Genomic DNA, 18,661 nt, shown 5'->3' with positions numbered 1-18,661 from the left:
TCTCATCAGGCTCACCTCTGGATCTGCCTGGATCTCTGTCTGAGTCTCATTTGTTCTCTTCCAATCTATATTCCGCCCCCATCTTACCTAACAAAAAGGTAACATTATAAATATGATAAAGGCTCAGCCTTGATCAGTCCGGGTGGATTTCAGACTCTTTTCTCCATCATATCCCCTTTGGACTGACGTCTCCTGATCCTCGACCCCCCATCCCCCCCCAGTGTCACTCATCCCCCCCCAGCATATACCCTTCGTTAGTATCCCCTCACTTCCATCATACCTCCACCACCTTTTTCATCTGGCGTGTGCGTGTGTGTCAGGCCCGGCGCTACGGTGGTGCCAGAGCAGGCCCGGCGCTACGGTGGTGCCAGAGCGGGCCTGGCAGCACCCTCATCTGGCGTGTGCGTGTGTGTCAGGCCCGGCGCTACGGTGGTGCCAGAGCGGGCCTGGCAGCACCCTCAGTTGCAAATTCTGCCCCCTCAGGTTAAGTTTTATGTATATACTGTATATTGTTTTCCTATATAAAAATGTGATGTGCCCCCTCACCATTTTCAACTGCCCCTTCATCCTGGAGCCGAGCCTGGTGTGTGTGTGTGTGTGTGTGTGTGTGTGTGTACGCGTCTGTGTGTGTGTGCATGTGCGTGCGCTGGAGGTGGCGGGGGGAGGTGGCGGGGGGGGGTCATGCGGTCATCGGGTCACATAGCGCTGAGGTCATGGCAGGAGCGCGACTTCTGCCGGAGGATCTTGCTGCCCCGGTGCCGGCTCATCTCGCGGTAGCGTCCCCGGTCGCGGTCCCTGTCGCGGCCGTACGAGCGAGGCACCAGCCCGGCCAGGAAGCGCTTGGCCCTGCTGGTCAGGCTCTCCCTGCGGCCGGACGCCGGGTCACCGTCCGTCCAGCCGGGACCCACAGAGTCCCCCCGGGCCGCGCGCACCGCCCCCTCCAGCAGCTCCGTGGTGCCGTGTTCCAGCGAGGCAGAAAGCTCCAGGTAGAGGCAGTCGAACATCATGGCACTGGAGTGGGCCTCTGAGGGAGAGAGAGAGACAGAGAGACACAGAGAGAGAGAGAGGTTAGTCATCATGGCACTGGAGTGAGCCTCTGAGGGAGAGAGAGAGACAGAGAGACACAGAGAGAGAGAGAGAGAGAGAGAGAGAGAGAGAGAGAGAGAGAGACACACAGAGAGAGAGAGAGAGACACAGAGAGAGAGAGAGAGAGGTTAGTCATCATGGCACTGGAGTGAGCCTCTGAGGGAGAGAGAGAGACAGAGAGACACAGAGAGAGAGAGAGAGAGAGAGGTTAGTCATCATGGCATACTCATTTAACCCATTTTGGACTGAGGTCGATTAAAAAAAAGGCTTCTAAATCCTAACATTCTTCTGAAAAAAACATGTTTCTATGTCAGTGGTGCTCAACCTTTTTTATGTCAAGGACCCCCAGAATTATCTGTATTTGGTCGCAGACCCCCATCTGAAAATATGTAGTTCCAGGGACCCCCCAGAAGCTAATATTTTAGTTAAAAATGTTCGCTCTGAAATATATATTCAAAGATTAGCGCGACATTTTCACGACTTTTCAAAAATAGCAGACCTACAAGCTCGTAGCGTGCCACTCGGTGGCGCGCTATGAGCTTGTAGATCGGTTATTTTTCAATAGCTAAAGTAGAACATAATGCTTAAAACACCAACAGGGGTTTCCCGCCCAAAATTGGTTAACCCCATAGTACTGTCAACTCAAAACATTTGGATCCAATTTCGACGTCACTTTAAATTTCTTTCACCTTCTGTATACATGCTGCCATCAAAATGAATCATCTATTCACGCCATCTATTATAGACTCAGCATTCAATAGATGGAACGATGTGGGAATTAGGTGCTTTAAGGACTTGTATAAGGACAATACATTCCATAGTTTTTCCTCCCTCTGTGCGACATTTCATCTTTCCTGTGACAATTTCTCCAGATTCGTCAGTTTGTAAGACAGGTATTCAGCTCATACCCACATCGCCCAAATGACCAGAAATGGGAAAAACTGCTCCTAATGCTACCAACTGAAAATGGGTTTGTTTCAGACTCTTTTATCTGATCGCTTACTGATACCAATACACAAGGGTTAAAAAAAACAAATGGGAAAGAGAATTGAGTACTGTATTGACAGATGAGTGGTGGGCAGACGCACTATGCAGTATTTTAGCTGTGACGTGAGCGCCCCCTCCTGAGATACTTCCGGGTCCTACTTTTGTGTCGCTTTTGTGTCCCCATAGAGTTATACTGTGACGCTCCGTCGGACTAAATCTGAGACGAAAACAACCACGAAAGTCTAATTTTACCGCTTTCCTCGCAACAACAAAGCTGCGCTGCTCTTCCAAATCTGGCTGTGACAGGCCGTCTGCCCCACACGGAATACGATCGCCATTTTATTTCATTGTGTCAACTAAATCCTCATTAATGCAAACTAGATTCAACATACTCAAGCCTGCAAACATTCTAAATATGCCCCCGAAATATTTTACTGAGCAAATGGACTGTTACCACCTTCAATAATAATGATAATAATAGTCTTTATTGTCTCCACATCATATATATTTTTTGTCATGGACACTTGTACAAAACATTAATAATTCTACTCGAGTTGGAAGCATTAAGACCCATTTTAACCCTCAATGGCTTCCTTTCTGAAAAATAACGTCATTGTAAAAAGATTCACGCGTTTAGATATTCTATTTACAATGAGATGCGGACGGGAGCTGGTGCCACTTGGACCCGGACGTAACGTAGCACTACAAAATGACGTCGGACTTAAATACTGAATACAGAGTCAAGTAGTCAACCCAACCTCCTCACGTGCACACTTCAGCCTAATTCAACTGAAAGTAGTACATAGAGCTCATCTTAGTGAAGCCAGGGTGGCTGAAATGTATCCTGAGGCAGACTCGAAGTGCGATCGCAGTGTCCAGACACAAGCACATCTCACACATGCAGTATGTATTGGTCTTGTCCCCAGCTACAGTGATTCTGGTCACTTGTGTTTGTCACACTGTCAGACGTGCTAGAAATTGCACTATACAACCCTGTCCATTGATAGCTATAAATGGTAAATGGTGCATTTATATAACGCCTTTATCCAAGGCGCTTTACATACTGTAGATGTGTGCATTACATTCAGGGATTCGAACCGCCGACCCATGGATCATTGGACGACCTGCTCTACCTCTTGAGCCAGAGTCGCCCGAATAGCTATATTCGGCACACCGTCAAACCCCTTACAGTACACGAATCAGAAGTTAGAGATTATTGCTTTTGCAACACTGTTAGCAAGAAGAAGAATATTACTATCTTGGAAGTCGCCAAATCCACCCTCTCACTCAATCTGGCTCAACGATGTGATGTACTTCTTAAGCTTAGAAAAAATTAAATTCTCTCTCAGAGGAACCTCCGAAGGCTTCATTAAGGCATGGAGACCCTTTATAGAATACTTCAATATTCGTACCTCCCTGGATTAGACTGCTCGGTTCCGAAGGCTTCGTTAAGGCATGGAGACCCTTTATAGAATACTTCAATATTCATACCTCCCTGGATTAGACTGCTCGGTGTGACCCAAATATAGCGGACTGTGGATTTCAGAATTAACAGACAGTGCCTCTCTCACAAGTGTACAATACTCTGACTGTGACCTGTTTGTCCTTGTGTTGTTGGGGGGGGGGGGGGGGGGGGGGGAGTGTACGTTGTTTCTTTATGTTTGTGTTTCTGTGATGCTTTGTGATTGTTTTAAAAAAAGATAAAAAATGGGTGACTATGTGCACAGATTTTCTTCTCAGATGTGCTGCTTAACTGCATGTCCCCAATAAAAAACTATATATACTGTGTATATATATATACTGTGTATATATATATATATATATATATATACACATATATATATAAAAAAATACATCATGGCACTGGAGTGGGCCTCTGAGAGAGAGACACAGATAGAGAGAGAGAGAGAGAGAGAGAGAGAGAGAGAGAGAGAGAGAGAGGTTAGACATCATGGTAGAGAAAAGCAAACGAGAGAAGCAGAGGGAAAGAAACATTGTTTTCCCCGTTTTCTTAGAATAGAAAGACAAGAGCGCAGAAGAGGGGGAGGGAGAGAGAGAGAGAGAGAGAGAGAGAGAGAGAGAGATAGAGAGAGATAGAGAGAGAGAGAGACTGACTGACAGAATGAGTGATGGCGGAAGAACGGGGCTAATTCACACAGAAGTGGCCCATACAGGACGAGAGCATCCTCTAAGTGCAGATGTGATCATGCCGTACCGTCCGTCCTGCCTGCCGCTGCAGTGCTCAAAACTCTCTTGGCCACGGCTCAAATGGGACAATGTTTTCCACCTCAATGTGACTTTCCCAGATAAAGACAAACGACCGCAGAATATGCCGCTGACATTGGCCCCGTTTCTCAGTGGATAATGTGTCCCATTTCCCTGATCAAACAGCGGTTCTGCGATAAAGGGAAAAGCTGACAGATATATCCATCTATACAAAAAAAAAAAACAAGCTGTCATTGTACTGACATTATCAGCTCAAATCTCACGTTCCCACCTGCCTTCCTCCTGGCGTGGTCGTTTCAGTGATGTTTGTAAACGGTAACCATTAGGGACGTCCTGGGTGAACCGATATGAAATATAATGAAATTATGAATACACAAAAGACTCACAGTGGATCCATATCAATGGACAATGTTACATCAACATCTGTTGTTGTGTTATAGATAGCTGCACCGTGTGTGCAACAGGGTATAAATCGGGCTTAAAGCATCACAAAGGAACACAAAAGCATTTGCTGTAATGACTGACTATCCATGATTTAAAACAGATCTATGCTATCGAGCAGGTTAAGTGCTCCTTTGGGGGTGGTGACATTGACGGCAAAAAAACAATAGCTCTAGGCATAGGCTATTGGATTTATTCTCTCCAGAGTCTATCCCCTGTGGGACTAAATGCTGAAACTATGTTTAATGCCATGCTCAACTCTACTGTGAAAAGAAGAGTCCATTAGCATCTAATGGACCCAAGCCCTTTTGAGAGGTAAACACAGCTAAATGTTAGAACGTTCATTGTGGGAGTGGAATGTAAGCTCATCTACTCTATTGAACAGATGCAGGACAAACCAAAATGATCAGCATTAAAACAATATTAATAGAGTCTGCAAAGCGTTAGTTAGCACCCGCCACCCACTACTGTTTATCGCAGCTCAAAGTTTCCATAAAGGATGTTCATCTTGATATCCCGACGGCTCTGCAGGAGCCTAGCCATCTGTATAAGAGGGTAGGTTGCTTATTTACGACGATGTCCGTCTAATCTAATCTCACAAACCGTTCCACCCATCAGCGCCAAATGTATTGTGCACACTCGCTGCCAGTATAGGCTGTAGTGTACATATACATGTAGTGTGTGAGGGATAATGTCTGCCTAGGTGGTCGTTGTCGGGAGATGATTTACCGGACAGGGGGTTTAACCACCGACGCGAAGCGGAGGTGGTTAATCACCCTGAAGGTGATTAAATGAAAACTACAACATGACGTCACGCCTCGGTGATAAGCGACTCACCGCTCACACAAACCACCATTTCGGTGGTCACCTTATCACCTAAATCTGGAGTATGGATAGTGTTATTTTATTCAATTCGACATGCACATCCGGCCTGCAAAACTATACGTTTCGATAGTTCTGGTGCCAACTTTGACGATGGTGGTAGACAGTATAGACACAAATACAAATATATTGTATTTCAATTAAAATATCAATATTTATCAATACTTCTGTTCAGATTGATCAATAATCATGATTTCCGTAATGGACGTGTACTGTAGCATACCTTGAAGAAAATATAAACGATAATAATCTGAAATAAAACATAATAATCTACCATTTTCTGCACAGCATCTGCCTTATTTGGTATTGGATGCGTGTGTTCTTCCTCATTAAAAGTACTCGATAAAAACTAGGCAGCTGGCATGGTCAAATTGTATGCAGGCTTCACACAGGTGAATCTGTGTTACCACGGGCAGGATAGAAAACTAGATTTCTGCTGAGTGTAATAATCCAGCCGCGCACGGCAGCTGTCAATCCACTACCACTCCTCGATGGCAAGTGAGGGGATCAGGGGAAGGTGGAGAGGAGAGGAGCCGATATGTTTAGTAGGAAAAGACAAATCCCTAACCAGATCTGCAGGGCTTAGCATAATACCAATGACAGGTGATTGAATAGAGTCTTTACGACCCTGATAAAGGCCTGTGGGAAATTTAATTGAGCGGAGTGGAGGGGGAGGAGAGGAGGGAGGAAGGTGACGTGAGGAGAGAGGAGAGGAGAGGAGAGGAGAGGAGAGGAGAGGAGAGGAGAGGAGGGACGGTGGTGGGAAATTGAATTGAGTGGAGTGGAGTGGAGTGGGAGGAGAGGAGAGGAGAGGAGAGGAGAGGAGAGGAGAGGAGAGGAGAGGAGAGGAGAGGAGAGGAGAGGAGAGGAGAGGAGAGGAGAGGAGGGAGGAAGGAAGGTGACGTGAGGAGAGAGGAGAGGAGAAAGACGGTGGTGGGAAATTGAATTGAGTGGAGCAGAGAGATGAGATGAGATAAGGGGGAGGAGAGGAAGAAAGAAAGGAGGAAGGGGGGGGGGGGAGGGGGATACACACGGCCTGGGTGGGATTAACATGAAGTTACAGGACAAACATGGGATTATTTAATTAGGGGTGCAACAGTTAGTCGAACTAGTCCAGTCTAGTATTAAGGGGGGAAAAAAAACATGCTTCTCGGTTATTTGATTAGTTGAAATAATGAATCGATTCGCAAAGAAAATAATCCATAGTTGCAGCCGTACATTTAATGGAGGCGGTTGAGGGACGAAGAGAACATGCAGGATGTGAGGCCTCCTGAACCAGCAGCACAGAATGGGCTCTCTATGCACACACGCCATTTTGGAAAGAACTTGGGCCCCTTTCCTACTTCTTTAGTGTTACCAATGATACTAATTATGAAGGCTCTGTTCCATTCTGGTCAAACAGAGTCAGGGTGCTGCTATTGTGTCATGTTGGCTCACTGGAAACACTCTGCTACACCAGTGAGTCTCAAAGTGTCCTTGAGTGGGTTCCACTAATTTGTATCAACGGTAACACCTGCATAGGAAGTAGGGAAGCGGCCCGGAAGTAGTTAAGAGTTATTCTGTGTGCATAGAATTAAAAACGTGCATTGGATCCAAAACCGTCATGATTCAAATGTGCCCATTCTACTGAAACAGCAGTCAGAGGTACCATTCTACTGAAACAGCAGTCAGAGGTACCATTCTACTGAAACAGCAGTCAGTACAAGTACCATTCTACTGAAACAGCAGTCAGAAGTACCATTCTACTGAAACAGCAGTCAGAGGTACCATTCTACTGAAACAGCAGTCAGAGGTACCATTCTACTGAAACAGCAGTCAGTACAAGTACCATTCTACTGAAACAGCAGTCAGAAGTACCATTCTACTGAAACAGCAGTCAGTACAAGTACCATTCTACTGAAACAGCAGTCAGAAGTACCATTCTACTGAAACAGCAGTCAGAGGTACCATTCTACTGAAACAGCAGTCAGTACAAGTACCATTCTACTGAAACAGCAGTCAGAGGTACCATTCTACTGAAACAGCAGTCAGTACAAGTACCATTCTACTGAAACAGCAGTCAGAAGTACCATTCTACTGAAACAGCAGTCAGAGGTACCATTCTACTGAAACAGCAGTCAGAGGTACCATTCTACTGAAACAGCAGTCAGTACAAGTACCATTCTACTGAAACAGCAGTCAGAAGTACCATTCTACTGAAACAGCACTCAGAGGTACCATTCTACTGAAACAGCAGTCAGAGGTACCATTCTACTGAAACAGCAGTCAGAGGTACCATTCTACTGAAACAGCAGTCAGAGGTACCATTCTACTGAAACAGCAGTCAGAGGTACCATTCTACTGAAACAGCAGTCAGAGGTACCATTCTACTGAAACAGCACTAAGAGGTACCAGTCTACTGAAACAGCAGTCAGAGGTACCATTCTACTGAAACAGCAGTCAGAGGTACCATTCTACTGAAACAGCACTAAGAGGTACCATTCTACTGAAACAGCAGTCAGAGGTACCATTCTACTGAAACAGCACTAAGAGGTACCATTCTACTGAAACAGCAGTCAGAGGTACCATTCTACTGAAACAGCAGTCAGAGGTACCATTCTACTGAAACAGCAGTCAGAAGTACCATTCTACTGAAACAGCAGTCAGAGGTACCATTCTACTGAAACAGCAGTCAGAAGTACCATTCTACTGAAACAGCAGTCAGAGGTACCATTCTACTGAAACAGCAGTCATTAGTACCATTCTACTGAAACAGCAGTCAGAGGTACCATTCTACTGAAACAGCAGTCAGAGGTACCATTCTACTGAAACAGCAGTCAGAGGTACCATTCTACTGAAACAGCAGTCAGAGGTACCATTCTACTGAAACAGCAGTCAGAGGTAACATTCTACTGAAACAGCAGTCCGAGGTACCATTCTACTGAAACAGCAGTCCGAGGTACCATTCTACTGAAACAGCAGTCAGAGGTACCATTCTACTGAAACAGCAGTCAGAGGTACCATTCTACTGAAACAGCAGTCAGAGGTAACATTCTACTGAAACAGCAGTCCGAGGTACCATTCTACTGAAACAGCAGTCCGAGGTACCATTCTACTGAAACAGCAGTCAGAGGTACCATTCTACTGAAACAGCAGTCCGAGGTAACATTCTACTGAAACAGCAGTCCGAGGTACCATTCTACTGAAACAGCACTCAGAGGTACCATTCTACTGAAACAGCAGTCAGAGGTACCATTCTACTGAAACAGCAGTCAGAGGTACCATTCTACTGAAACAGCAGTCAGAGGTACCATTCTACTGAAACAGCAGTCAGAGGTACCATTCTACTGAAACAGCAGTCAGAGGTACCATTCTACTGAAAGAGCACTATTTAAGTCACAGACGCATCATTCTACTGAAACAGCACCGTTTCAGTCACAGAGGCATCAGTTATACTAAAACATCACTGTCCCAGAGGCAATTAATCCAAGCTGCTCTCAGGCTGCCTCCCACTCCAGTCACTCCTGACTCAGTCCTCATCCTTCTCTCCAGTCATCTTTCTGCAGCAGTTGACACGGCCCGAGCCAAGAAGCCATTAGCTTCTCCTGGATCAGCCTTGTTGACCTTTATCACTGCGGGGAAAAAGCACTCAAGTGGTTGTCCTGCTGCCCGACTGATTGAACCTACCAGGTTTCATTAAGATGTTTGCCGTCATCCCCCATATAATCCCCCCCACCCCCCCCGGGGGTGTGTTACGTACGCCCACTTTTTTTCCCTTGCCACTTGATCCCCGTCTACTCATCTCTGCTCACAGGTTCTATTATCACAGTCACTTAAGTAATTATTTTTTTTAGTGGTGTAAACCACTCCTACAACTGGCTTTGTTAGTTTGTCTGTCTGTTCGTACCAAAAAATGAGCATGGTTGCTATGGTCACCCAGTTCACACGGGTGTGATTTCATTACGTCAGACATTACGTCAGACCACAGCTGATCAGTCTATATAAGACCTTACACCACTCAGTTCACACGGGTGTGATTTTTTTATATACTTTTACTTCTGCAAATATTGTACGTTTACTCCACTACATTTATTTGAAAACTTTAGTTACCATAGATACTTGTAGATTTATACTGTATACAGTGCCAACAGAGTGCCAACAGACATTTCGGCCATTTGAAAATAGCCGATCTACAAGGTCAAAATGCGTCACATTGTGACGTCAAACACCAGTTTGAAGTCGTGTCAATGCGCACCGCGCAGCTACTGCTGTTGCCCTGGCTGCAACGTACGTATCATTCACTAAACTCACCCCACAGCGCCGTCAGTTTTTTTTGTACTACTGAATCTGACATCAAATTAGTGTTTACTTTTTACCGTAGGTTTTACTCTCAACCCTCGAACTGGCGCAATCAGACACACCATGAGTCAGACAGCCTGCCCAAACCCATAGCCCTAACCTCACAGGAAGCCACGGCCCACGGGTGATTTATAACCAGCAGCACGCATTAGTTTGAACCCGCCACGCATGTCGGGAGCCACGGGTGATTTTTAACCCGCAGCACAGGTTTGTCTGACTAGTGACTGTAGGACTGTTAGTATGTCTAACCAACGTACTGTATGCACCCCCCCAAACTACTTAGTTTAGACAGTTTTTGGTTTAGACTAGTCATTGGTTAGACCAGTCATTAGTCCTACAACTACAACCTATCTCAAACCCTCACCCAAAACCTAACCTCCCACGGGGCAGCACACCTAAACCTAACCTTAACCCATGTCTAACCAATGACTAGTCTAAACTAAGTATGCACCCCGGGGCAGCACACCTAAACCTAACCTTAACCCATGTCTAACCAATGACTAGTCTAAAATAAGTATGCACCACGGGGCAGCACACCTAAACCTAACCTTAACCCATGTCTAACCAATGACTAGTCTAAACTAAGTATGCACCACGGGGCAGCACACCTAAACCTAACCTTAACCCATGTCTAACCAATGACTAGTCTAAACTAAGTATGCACCACGGGGCAGCACACCTAAACCTAACCTTAACCCATGTCTAACCAATGACTAGTCTAAACTAAGTATGCACCACGGGGCAGCACACCTAAACCTAACCTTAACCCATGTCTAACCAATGACTAGTCTAAACTAAGTATGCACCACGGGGCAGCACACCTAAACCTAACCTTAACCCATGTCTAACCAATGACTAGTCTAAACTAAGTATGCACCGCCCCCAAACGAATCACGGAACGCACGAATCAGGCTGAAAACCAGGCCAGTGCACAACCCTATAAGCACAATAGGTTGCTATTATAAAGTATAAAACGCTCTTAAAGAAGTCAGAGCCAACAGAGAAGAACATGATACAGGATAGAATGCAGCCTGAGCGCAAGACCCAGAACATATTCATCACCAGCTGTCATATTAAAGTGGGACAGTGCTAACCCAGTTAGCCCAGTGAATGTGAGTGTTCTCACCAAGTGACAGCGTGTACGTGTACTTGAAAGTGAGAGAAATAAGTCAAGTCTGTGAGCATAATATGCATGCGAGTGTGTGTGTGTGTGTGTGTGTGTGTGTGTGTGTCCATGCCTGTGTGTGTGAATATATCAAGGCAATTGAGAGCAAGTGTGTGGGAGAGAGCGCAAGAGTGTGAGTGAAAAGTGAGAAAAGGAACTCAAGTCTGTGAGAATAATAAACATGCCAGTACAAGAGTGTTGTTTGCTTGCTTGCGTGCGTGCGCATACATGTGAGTGAGAGAGAGAGAGAGAGAGAGAGAGAGAGAGAGAGAGAGAGAGAGAGAGAGAGAGAGAGAGAGAGAGAGAGAGAGAGAGGGAGAAGCGGTGCCACCGATAGAGAGATCAAGAGACAGAATGAGGGGAGCGGGTGAGAGACAGTATACAGTAGATAAACACTGGGGGGGAGGGGGGGGGGGGGGGGATGTGGAGGGAGGCAGTGGGGGTGAGTGGACAAGGGAATAAAAGTGTCACTGTGCACTCCAGAAATGGACTTTACGACCCGAGTCCATTTCGGCTGTGGGCATGAGCGGCCCCTCGCGCTCCATAACAATGATGTACTGTACACCTGCATGGCTGCAATAAGCTCAGCTCAGCCCCTGGTCTCCACATCCGCACTTACTGTATACTGTACAGGCTCACATATCAGATGGAGCGTGCGTGCGTGCGTGCGTGCGTGCGTGCGTGCGTGCGTACGTGCGTGCGTTGAACTTCCTTGTTGTCGGCTGTCTCTGTAACAGAGATGCACCATTTCCATATTGCTGACCACACACACACGCTGCTATTTAAAACAAAATATATAGAATATGCTGAGCACAGCTGTTGCACGCTTCCGCTCTCCTGTCCCACTAGTAGACTGTAGCACAGTGGTTCCCTCTCCTGTCCCACTAGTAGACTGTAGCACAGTGGTTCTCTCTCCTGTCCCACTAGTAGACTGTAGCACAGTGGACAGTGGTTCTCTCTCCTGTCCCACTAGTAGACTGTAGCACAGTGGTTCTCTCTCCTGTCCCACTAGTAGACTGTAGCACAGTGGTTCTCTCTCCTGTCCCACTAGTAGACTGTAGCACAGTGGACAGTGGTTCTCTCTCCTGTCCCACTAGTAGACTGTAGCACAGTGGACAGTGGTTCTCTCTCCTGTCCCACTAGTAGACTGTAGCACAGTGGACAGTGGTTCTCTCTCCTGTCCCACTAGTAGACTGCAGCACAGTGGACAGTGGTTCTCTCTCCTGTCCCACTAGTAGACTGTAGCACAGTGGACAGTGGTTCTCTCTCCTGTCCCACTAGTAGACTGTAGCACAGTGGACAGTGGTTCCCTCTCCTGTCCCACTAGTAGACTGTAGCATAGTGGACAGTGGTTCCCTCTCCTGTCCCACTAGTAGACTGTAGCATAGTGGACAGTGGTTCTCTCTCCTGTCCTACTAGTAAACTGTAGCACAGTGGTTCTCTCTCCTGTCCCACTAGTAGACTGTAGCACAGTGGACAGTGGTTCTCTCTCCTGTCCCACTAGTAGACTGTAGCACAGTGGTTCTCTCTCCTGTCCCACTAGTAGACTGTAGCACAGTGGACAGTGGTTCTCTCTCCTGTCCCACTAGTAGACTGTAGCACAGTGGTTCTCTCTCCTGTCCCACTAGTAGACTGTAGCACAGTGGACAGTGGTTCTCTCTCCTGTCCCACTAGTAGACTGTAGCACAGTGGACAGAGGTTCTCTCTCCTGTCCCACTAGTAGACTGTAGCACAGTGGACAGTGGTTCTCTCTCCTGTCCCACTAGTAGACTGTAGCACAGTGGACAGTGGTTCTCTCTCCTGTCCCACTAGTAGACTGTAGCACAGTGGACAGTGGTTCTCTCTCCTGTCCCACTAGTAGACTGTAGCACAGTGGACAGTGGTTCTCTCTCCTGTCCCACTAGTAGACTGTAGCACAGTGGACAGTGGTTCCCTCTCCTGTCCCACTAGTAGACTGTAGCACAGTGGACAGTGGTTCTCTCTCCTGTCCCACTAGTAGACTGTAGCACAGTGGACAGTGGTTCTCTCTCCTGTCCCTCTAGTAGACTGTAGCACAGTGGTTCTCTCTCCTGTCCCACTAGTAGACTGTAGCACAGTGGTTCTCTCTCCTGTCCCACTAGTAGACTGTAGCACAGTGGACAGTGGTTCTCTCTCCTGTCCCACTAGTAGACTGTAGCACAGTGGACAGTGGTTCTCTCTCCTGTCCCACTAGTAGACTGTAGCACAGTGGACAGTGGTTCTCTCTCCTGTCCTACTAGTAGACTGTAGCACAGTGGACAGTGGTTCTCTCTCCTGTCCTACTAGTAGACTGTAGCACAGTGGACAGTGGTTCTCTCTCCTGTCCCACTAGTAGACTGTAGCACAGTGGACAGTGGTTCTCTCTCCTGTCCCACTAGTAGACTGTAGCACAGTGGACAGTGGTTCTCTCTCCTGTCCCACTAGTAGACTGTAGCACAGTGGACAGTGGTTCTCTCTCCTGTCCCACTAGTAGACTGTAGCACAGTGGTTCTCTCTCCTGTCCCACTAGTAGACTGCAGCACAGTGGACAGTGGTTCTCTCTCCTGTCCCACTAGTAGACTGTAGCACAGTGGTTCTCTCTCCTGTCCCACTAGTAGACTGTAGCACAGTGGTTCTCTCTCCTGTCCCACTAGTAGACTGCAGCACAGTGGACAGTGGTTCTCTCTCCTGTCCCACTAGTAGACTGTAGCACAGTGGTTCTCTCTCCTGTCCCACTAGTAGACCGTAGCACAGTGGACAGTGGTTCTCTCTCCTGTCCCACTAGTAGACTGTAGCACAGTGGACAGTGGTTCCCTCTCCTGTCCCACTAGTAGACTGTAGCATAGTGGACAGTGGTTCTCTCTCCTGTCCTACTAGTAGACTGTAGCACAGTGGACAGTGGTTCTCTCTCCTGTCCCACTAGTAGACTGCAGCACAGTGGACAGTGGTTCTCTCTCCTGTCCCACTATTAGACTGTAGCACAGTGGACAGTGGTTCTCTCTCCTGTCCCACTAGTAGACTGTAGCACAGTGGACAGTGGTTCCCTCTCCTGTCCCACTAGCAGACTGTAGCACAGTGGACAGTGGTTCTCTCTCCTGTCCCACTAGTAGACTGCAGCACAGTGGACAGTGGTTCTCTCTCCTGTCCCACTATTAGACTGTAGCACAGTGGACAGTGGTTCTCTCTCCTGTCCCACTAGTAGACTGTAGCACAGTGGACAGTGGTTCCCTCTCCTGTCCCACTAGCAGACTGTAGCACAGTGGACAGTGGTTCTCTCTCCTGTCCCACTAGTAGACTGTAGCACAGTGGACAGTGGTTCTCTCTCCTGTCCCACTAGTAGACTGTAGCACAGTGGACAGTGGTTCTCTCTCCTGTCCCACTAGTAGACTGCAGCACAGTGGACAGTGGTTCTCTCTCCTGTCCCACTAGTAGACTGTAGCACAGTGGTTCTCTCTCCTGTCCCACTAGTAGACTGTAGCACAGTGGTTCTCTCTCCTGTCCCACTAGTAGACTGTAGCACAGTGGTTCTCTCTCCTGTCCCACTAGTAGACCGTAGCACAGTGGACAGTGGTTCTCTCTCCTGTCCCACTAGTAGACTGTAGCACAGTGGACAGTGGTTCCCTCTCCTGTCCCACTAGTAGACTGTAGCATAGTGGACAGTGGTTCTCTCTCCTGTCCTACTAGTAGACTGTAGCACAGTGGACAGTGGTTCTCTCTCCTGTCCCACTAGTAGACTGCAGCACAGTGGACAGTGGTTCCCTCTCCTGTCCCACTAGTAGACTGTAGCATAGTGGACAGTGGTTCTCTCTCCTGTCCCACTAGTAGACTGTAGCACAGTGGACAGTGGTTCTCTCTCCTGTCCCACTAGTAGACTGTAGCACAGTGGTTCTCTCTCCTGTCCCACTAGTAGACTGTAGCACAGTGGTTCTCTCTCCTGTCCCACTAGTAGACTGTAGCACAGTGGTTCTCTCTCCTGTCCCACTAGTAGACCGTAGCACAGTGGACAGTGGTTCTCTCTCCTGTCCCACTAGTAGACTGTAGCACAGTGGACAGTGGTTCCCTCTCCTGTCCCACTAGTAGACTGTAGCATAGTGGACAGTGGTTCTCTCTCCTGTCCTACTAGTAGACTGTAGCATAGTGGACAGTGGTTCTCTCTCCTGTCCCACTAGTAGACTGTAGCACAGTGGTTCTCTCTCCTGTCCCACTAGTAGACTGTAGCACAGTGGTTCTCTCTCCTGTCCCACTAGTAGACTGTAGCATAGTGGACAGTGGTTCTCTCTCCTGTCCCACTAGTAGACTGTAGCACAGTGGACAGTGGTTCTCTCTCCTGTCCCACTAGTAGACTGTAGCACAGTGGACAGTGGTTCTCTCTCCTGTCCCACTAGTAGACTGTAGCACAGTGGTTCTCTCTCCTGTCCCACTAGTAGACTGTAGCACAGTGTTTCTCTCTCCTGTCCCACTAGTAGACTGTAGCACAGTGGACAGTGGTTCTCTCTCCTGTCCCACTAGTAGACTGTAGCACAGTGGACAGTGGTTCTCTCTCCTGTCCCACTAGTAGACTGTAGCACAGTGGTTCTCTCTCCTGTCCCACTAGTAGACTGTAGCACAGTGGACAGTGGTTCTCTCTCCTGTCCCACTAGTAGACTGTAGCACAGTGGACAGTGGTTCTCAACGTTTTCAGGCCCCAAATAATAATTTTTGAACCGGTCCCCACATTTTTGACACCCCCCACAGCCCACACCCTGATAAGTGAAGTGAAGTGAAGGAGTTGAGGGGGTGTTTTGGGCATGTCTTATATTGTACATGTATTAAAAAAAAAGTTGATTCACAATCACAATGCCGTGTAATCTTGTCTACAGTGATGTACTTGACTTTCCCCCAATTTCTTTTAAGCCACAGTAATCCATTTGACTTATTTCTGCAACGTTTACCCCGGCCGACAACGATTATATAAGATATCAATACTTCAATGTCAAATGAAAACGTCACCATTACAATCATGGAAAAGCAACTTGGTATAAACACAAGCTTATTGAAATTCCATTTAAACTCTCTGGTAATAGATTTACTCACATTGATTTTACTCACATTAAACCAATTCTCAGATCTCATTGGCTTCCAGAGAGAGAGAGCGAGAGAGAGAGAGAGAGAGAGAGAGACATAATTTAAATAAAAAATAGTGAGGCAGTGTTTATTATGCCACACACGGTTTGAACAAATTTAACTACCAGAAGATCTGAGACTCACAGCAACTCTGAAACGAATCCAGGCTAAAGGCTTTCATGTACTGTATTAAAAAAAACACCAGCCTTTCAGTTAATCAACACTGTTCTGGTGCAAAATTGTGCATTTTTATTGATGAATTGTTTCTGAAGCAGTATCATATTACACGTAGAATGGTAGACAGAGGTTTGTGACCGTGTTGATTTCGTCTACTAAAGGCTCATTCATAGTCTGGATTTTCGGTGGTGAGGTGACCACCGCTCCGGTGGTGAGGTGACCACCGCTCCGGTGGTGAGGTGACCACCGCTCCGGTGGTGAGGTGACCACCGGAGCTGAAATAACGTTGAGCGGTGGTGAGTAAAAACAGAGAGAAGGGCTGGGTGGTTTGCTCTTCACCGCGGCTCGTGGTCGGTGGTCACCTCACCACCGAAAATCCAGACTATGAATGAGCCTTAATACTATGACGAAAGATGTTCGTTTTGTCCTTTTTTTGACCTTTTGTCACAGACGAAAACTAAATGGAAACTAAATGAAAACTAAGCTATGATGATTAAAACTAAGACTAAATATACTGACAATTTCGTAAAAATAAAAACTAGACCAAAATGTTAGGAAGGGACTAGTGGACAACAGATACAACAGATACAGTATAAGTAAAAGACACAAGTAATTTTACACTTGGTTGCATGCTGAAAATAGCCGATCTACAATCGGCTAATCTCAATTGTGAGCTCACAATTGAGATTGTAGATCTGCTATTTTCAGCAAGTGTAAAATCAGCCATTACGACGGCATCAAGGCCCGCCAAAATACATTTTAGTCAGCTAAATCAACTGTAGTTAGTCGACAACAAATTGACACCAAAATATTCCAGGTGACTAAAATGTGAAACTAAATGAAAACTATTCAAAAGACTATGACTAAAACTAAAATCGAAATTTGCTGTCAAAATCACAACACAGCTCCAGGCAAAAGTTCAACAGAAGGACAAATGCTTCTACTTGTGCCATGATATAGGCTAATACCCCCGTCCCCAGTCCCATATGCAGATGATATAGGCTAATACCCCCGTCCCCAGTCCCATGTGCATATGGCACGTACTTCATGGATTATGGCATATAATGCACCTACATTTAGGCCCTACATAATCCCCTAAATCGGAATTATTTAAGATAATTGCAATTATTAATCGTCATAATCGTTTCCATGTTGAAAAACATTGAATAAACATTGAATAATGAAATGATGAAAGTAGCAGACCTACAACCTCACAACACGCCGCGCGGAAAGCTTCTAACTCTATTTCAGCTATCTCTTTTGTGGCTTTCGTCTTTATTGTCTCCACCAGGCCGAAGGCATGGGGAGAGAGTATGTTTTGTTTCTTTATTGTCTCCATCAGGTCGAAGGCATGGGGAGAGAGTATGTTTTGTTTCTTTATTGTCTCCATCAGGCTGAAGGCATGGGGAGAGAGTATGTTTTGTTTCTTTATTGTCTCCATCAGGCTGAAGGCATGGGGAGAGAGTATGTTTTGTTTCTTTATCGTCTCCATCAGGCTGAAGGCATGGGGAGAGAGTATGTTTTGTTTCTTTATTGTCTCCATCAGGCCGAAGGCATGGGGAGAGAGTATGTTTTGTTTCTTTATTGTCTCCATCAGGCTGAAGGCATGGGGAGAGAGTATGTTTTGTTTCTTTATTGTCTCCATCAGGCTGAAGGCATGGGGAGAGAGTATGTTTTGTTTCTTTATTGTCTCCATCAGGCTGAAGGCATGGGGAGAGAGTATGTTTTGTTTCTTTATTGTCTCCATCAGGCTGAAGGCATGGGGAGAGAGTATGTTTTGTTTCTTTATTGTCTCCATCAGGCTGAAGGCATGGGGAGAGAGTATGTTTTGTTTCTTTATTGTCTCCATCAGGCTGAAGGCATGGGGAGAGAGTATGTTTTGTTTCTTTATTGTCTCCATCAGGCCGAAGGCATGGGGAGAGAGTATGTTTTGTTTCTTTATTGTCTCCATCAGGCCGAAGGCATGGGGAGAGAGTATGTTTTGTTTCTTTATTGTCTCCATCAGGCTGAAGGCATGGGGAGAGAGTATGTTTTGTTTCTTTATTGTCTCCATCAGGTCGAAGGCATGGGGAGAGAGTATGTTTTGTTTCTTTATTGTCTCCATCAGGCTGAAGGCATGGGGAGAGAGTATGTTTTGTTTCTTTATTGTCTCCATCAGGCTGAAGGCATGGGGAGAGAGTATGTTTTGTTTCTTTATTGTCTCCACCAGGCTGAAGGCATGGGGAGAGAGTATGTTTTGTTTCTTTATTGTCTCCATCA

General features: G+C 46.5%; 1 protein-coding gene across 1 annotated transcript in view; it reads right to left on the bottom strand.

Moving 5' to 3' along the window:
* Positions 1 to 238: 238 nt before the first annotated feature.
* rem2 (RAS (RAD and GEM)-like GTP binding 2) overlaps positions 239 to 18,661 on the bottom strand; it is a 67,686-nt gene continuing 49,263 nt past the window's right edge. The window contains exon 5 of the mRNA XM_079512311.1: positions 239 to 1,024. Within this exon, the coding sequence (XP_079368437.1) occupies positions 696 to 1,024 (329 nt within the window). The 3' untranslated portion in view covers positions 239 to 695. The remainder of the gene's footprint in view (positions 1,025 to 18,661) is intronic.

Source organism: Electrona antarctica (genome assembly GCF_951216825.1).
Source record: "Electrona antarctica genome assembly, chromosome: 1".
NCBI lineage: Eukaryota > Metazoa > Chordata > Actinopteri > Myctophiformes > Myctophidae > Electrona > Electrona antarctica.
This window is presented reverse-complemented; position numbering and strand designations above follow the sequence as displayed.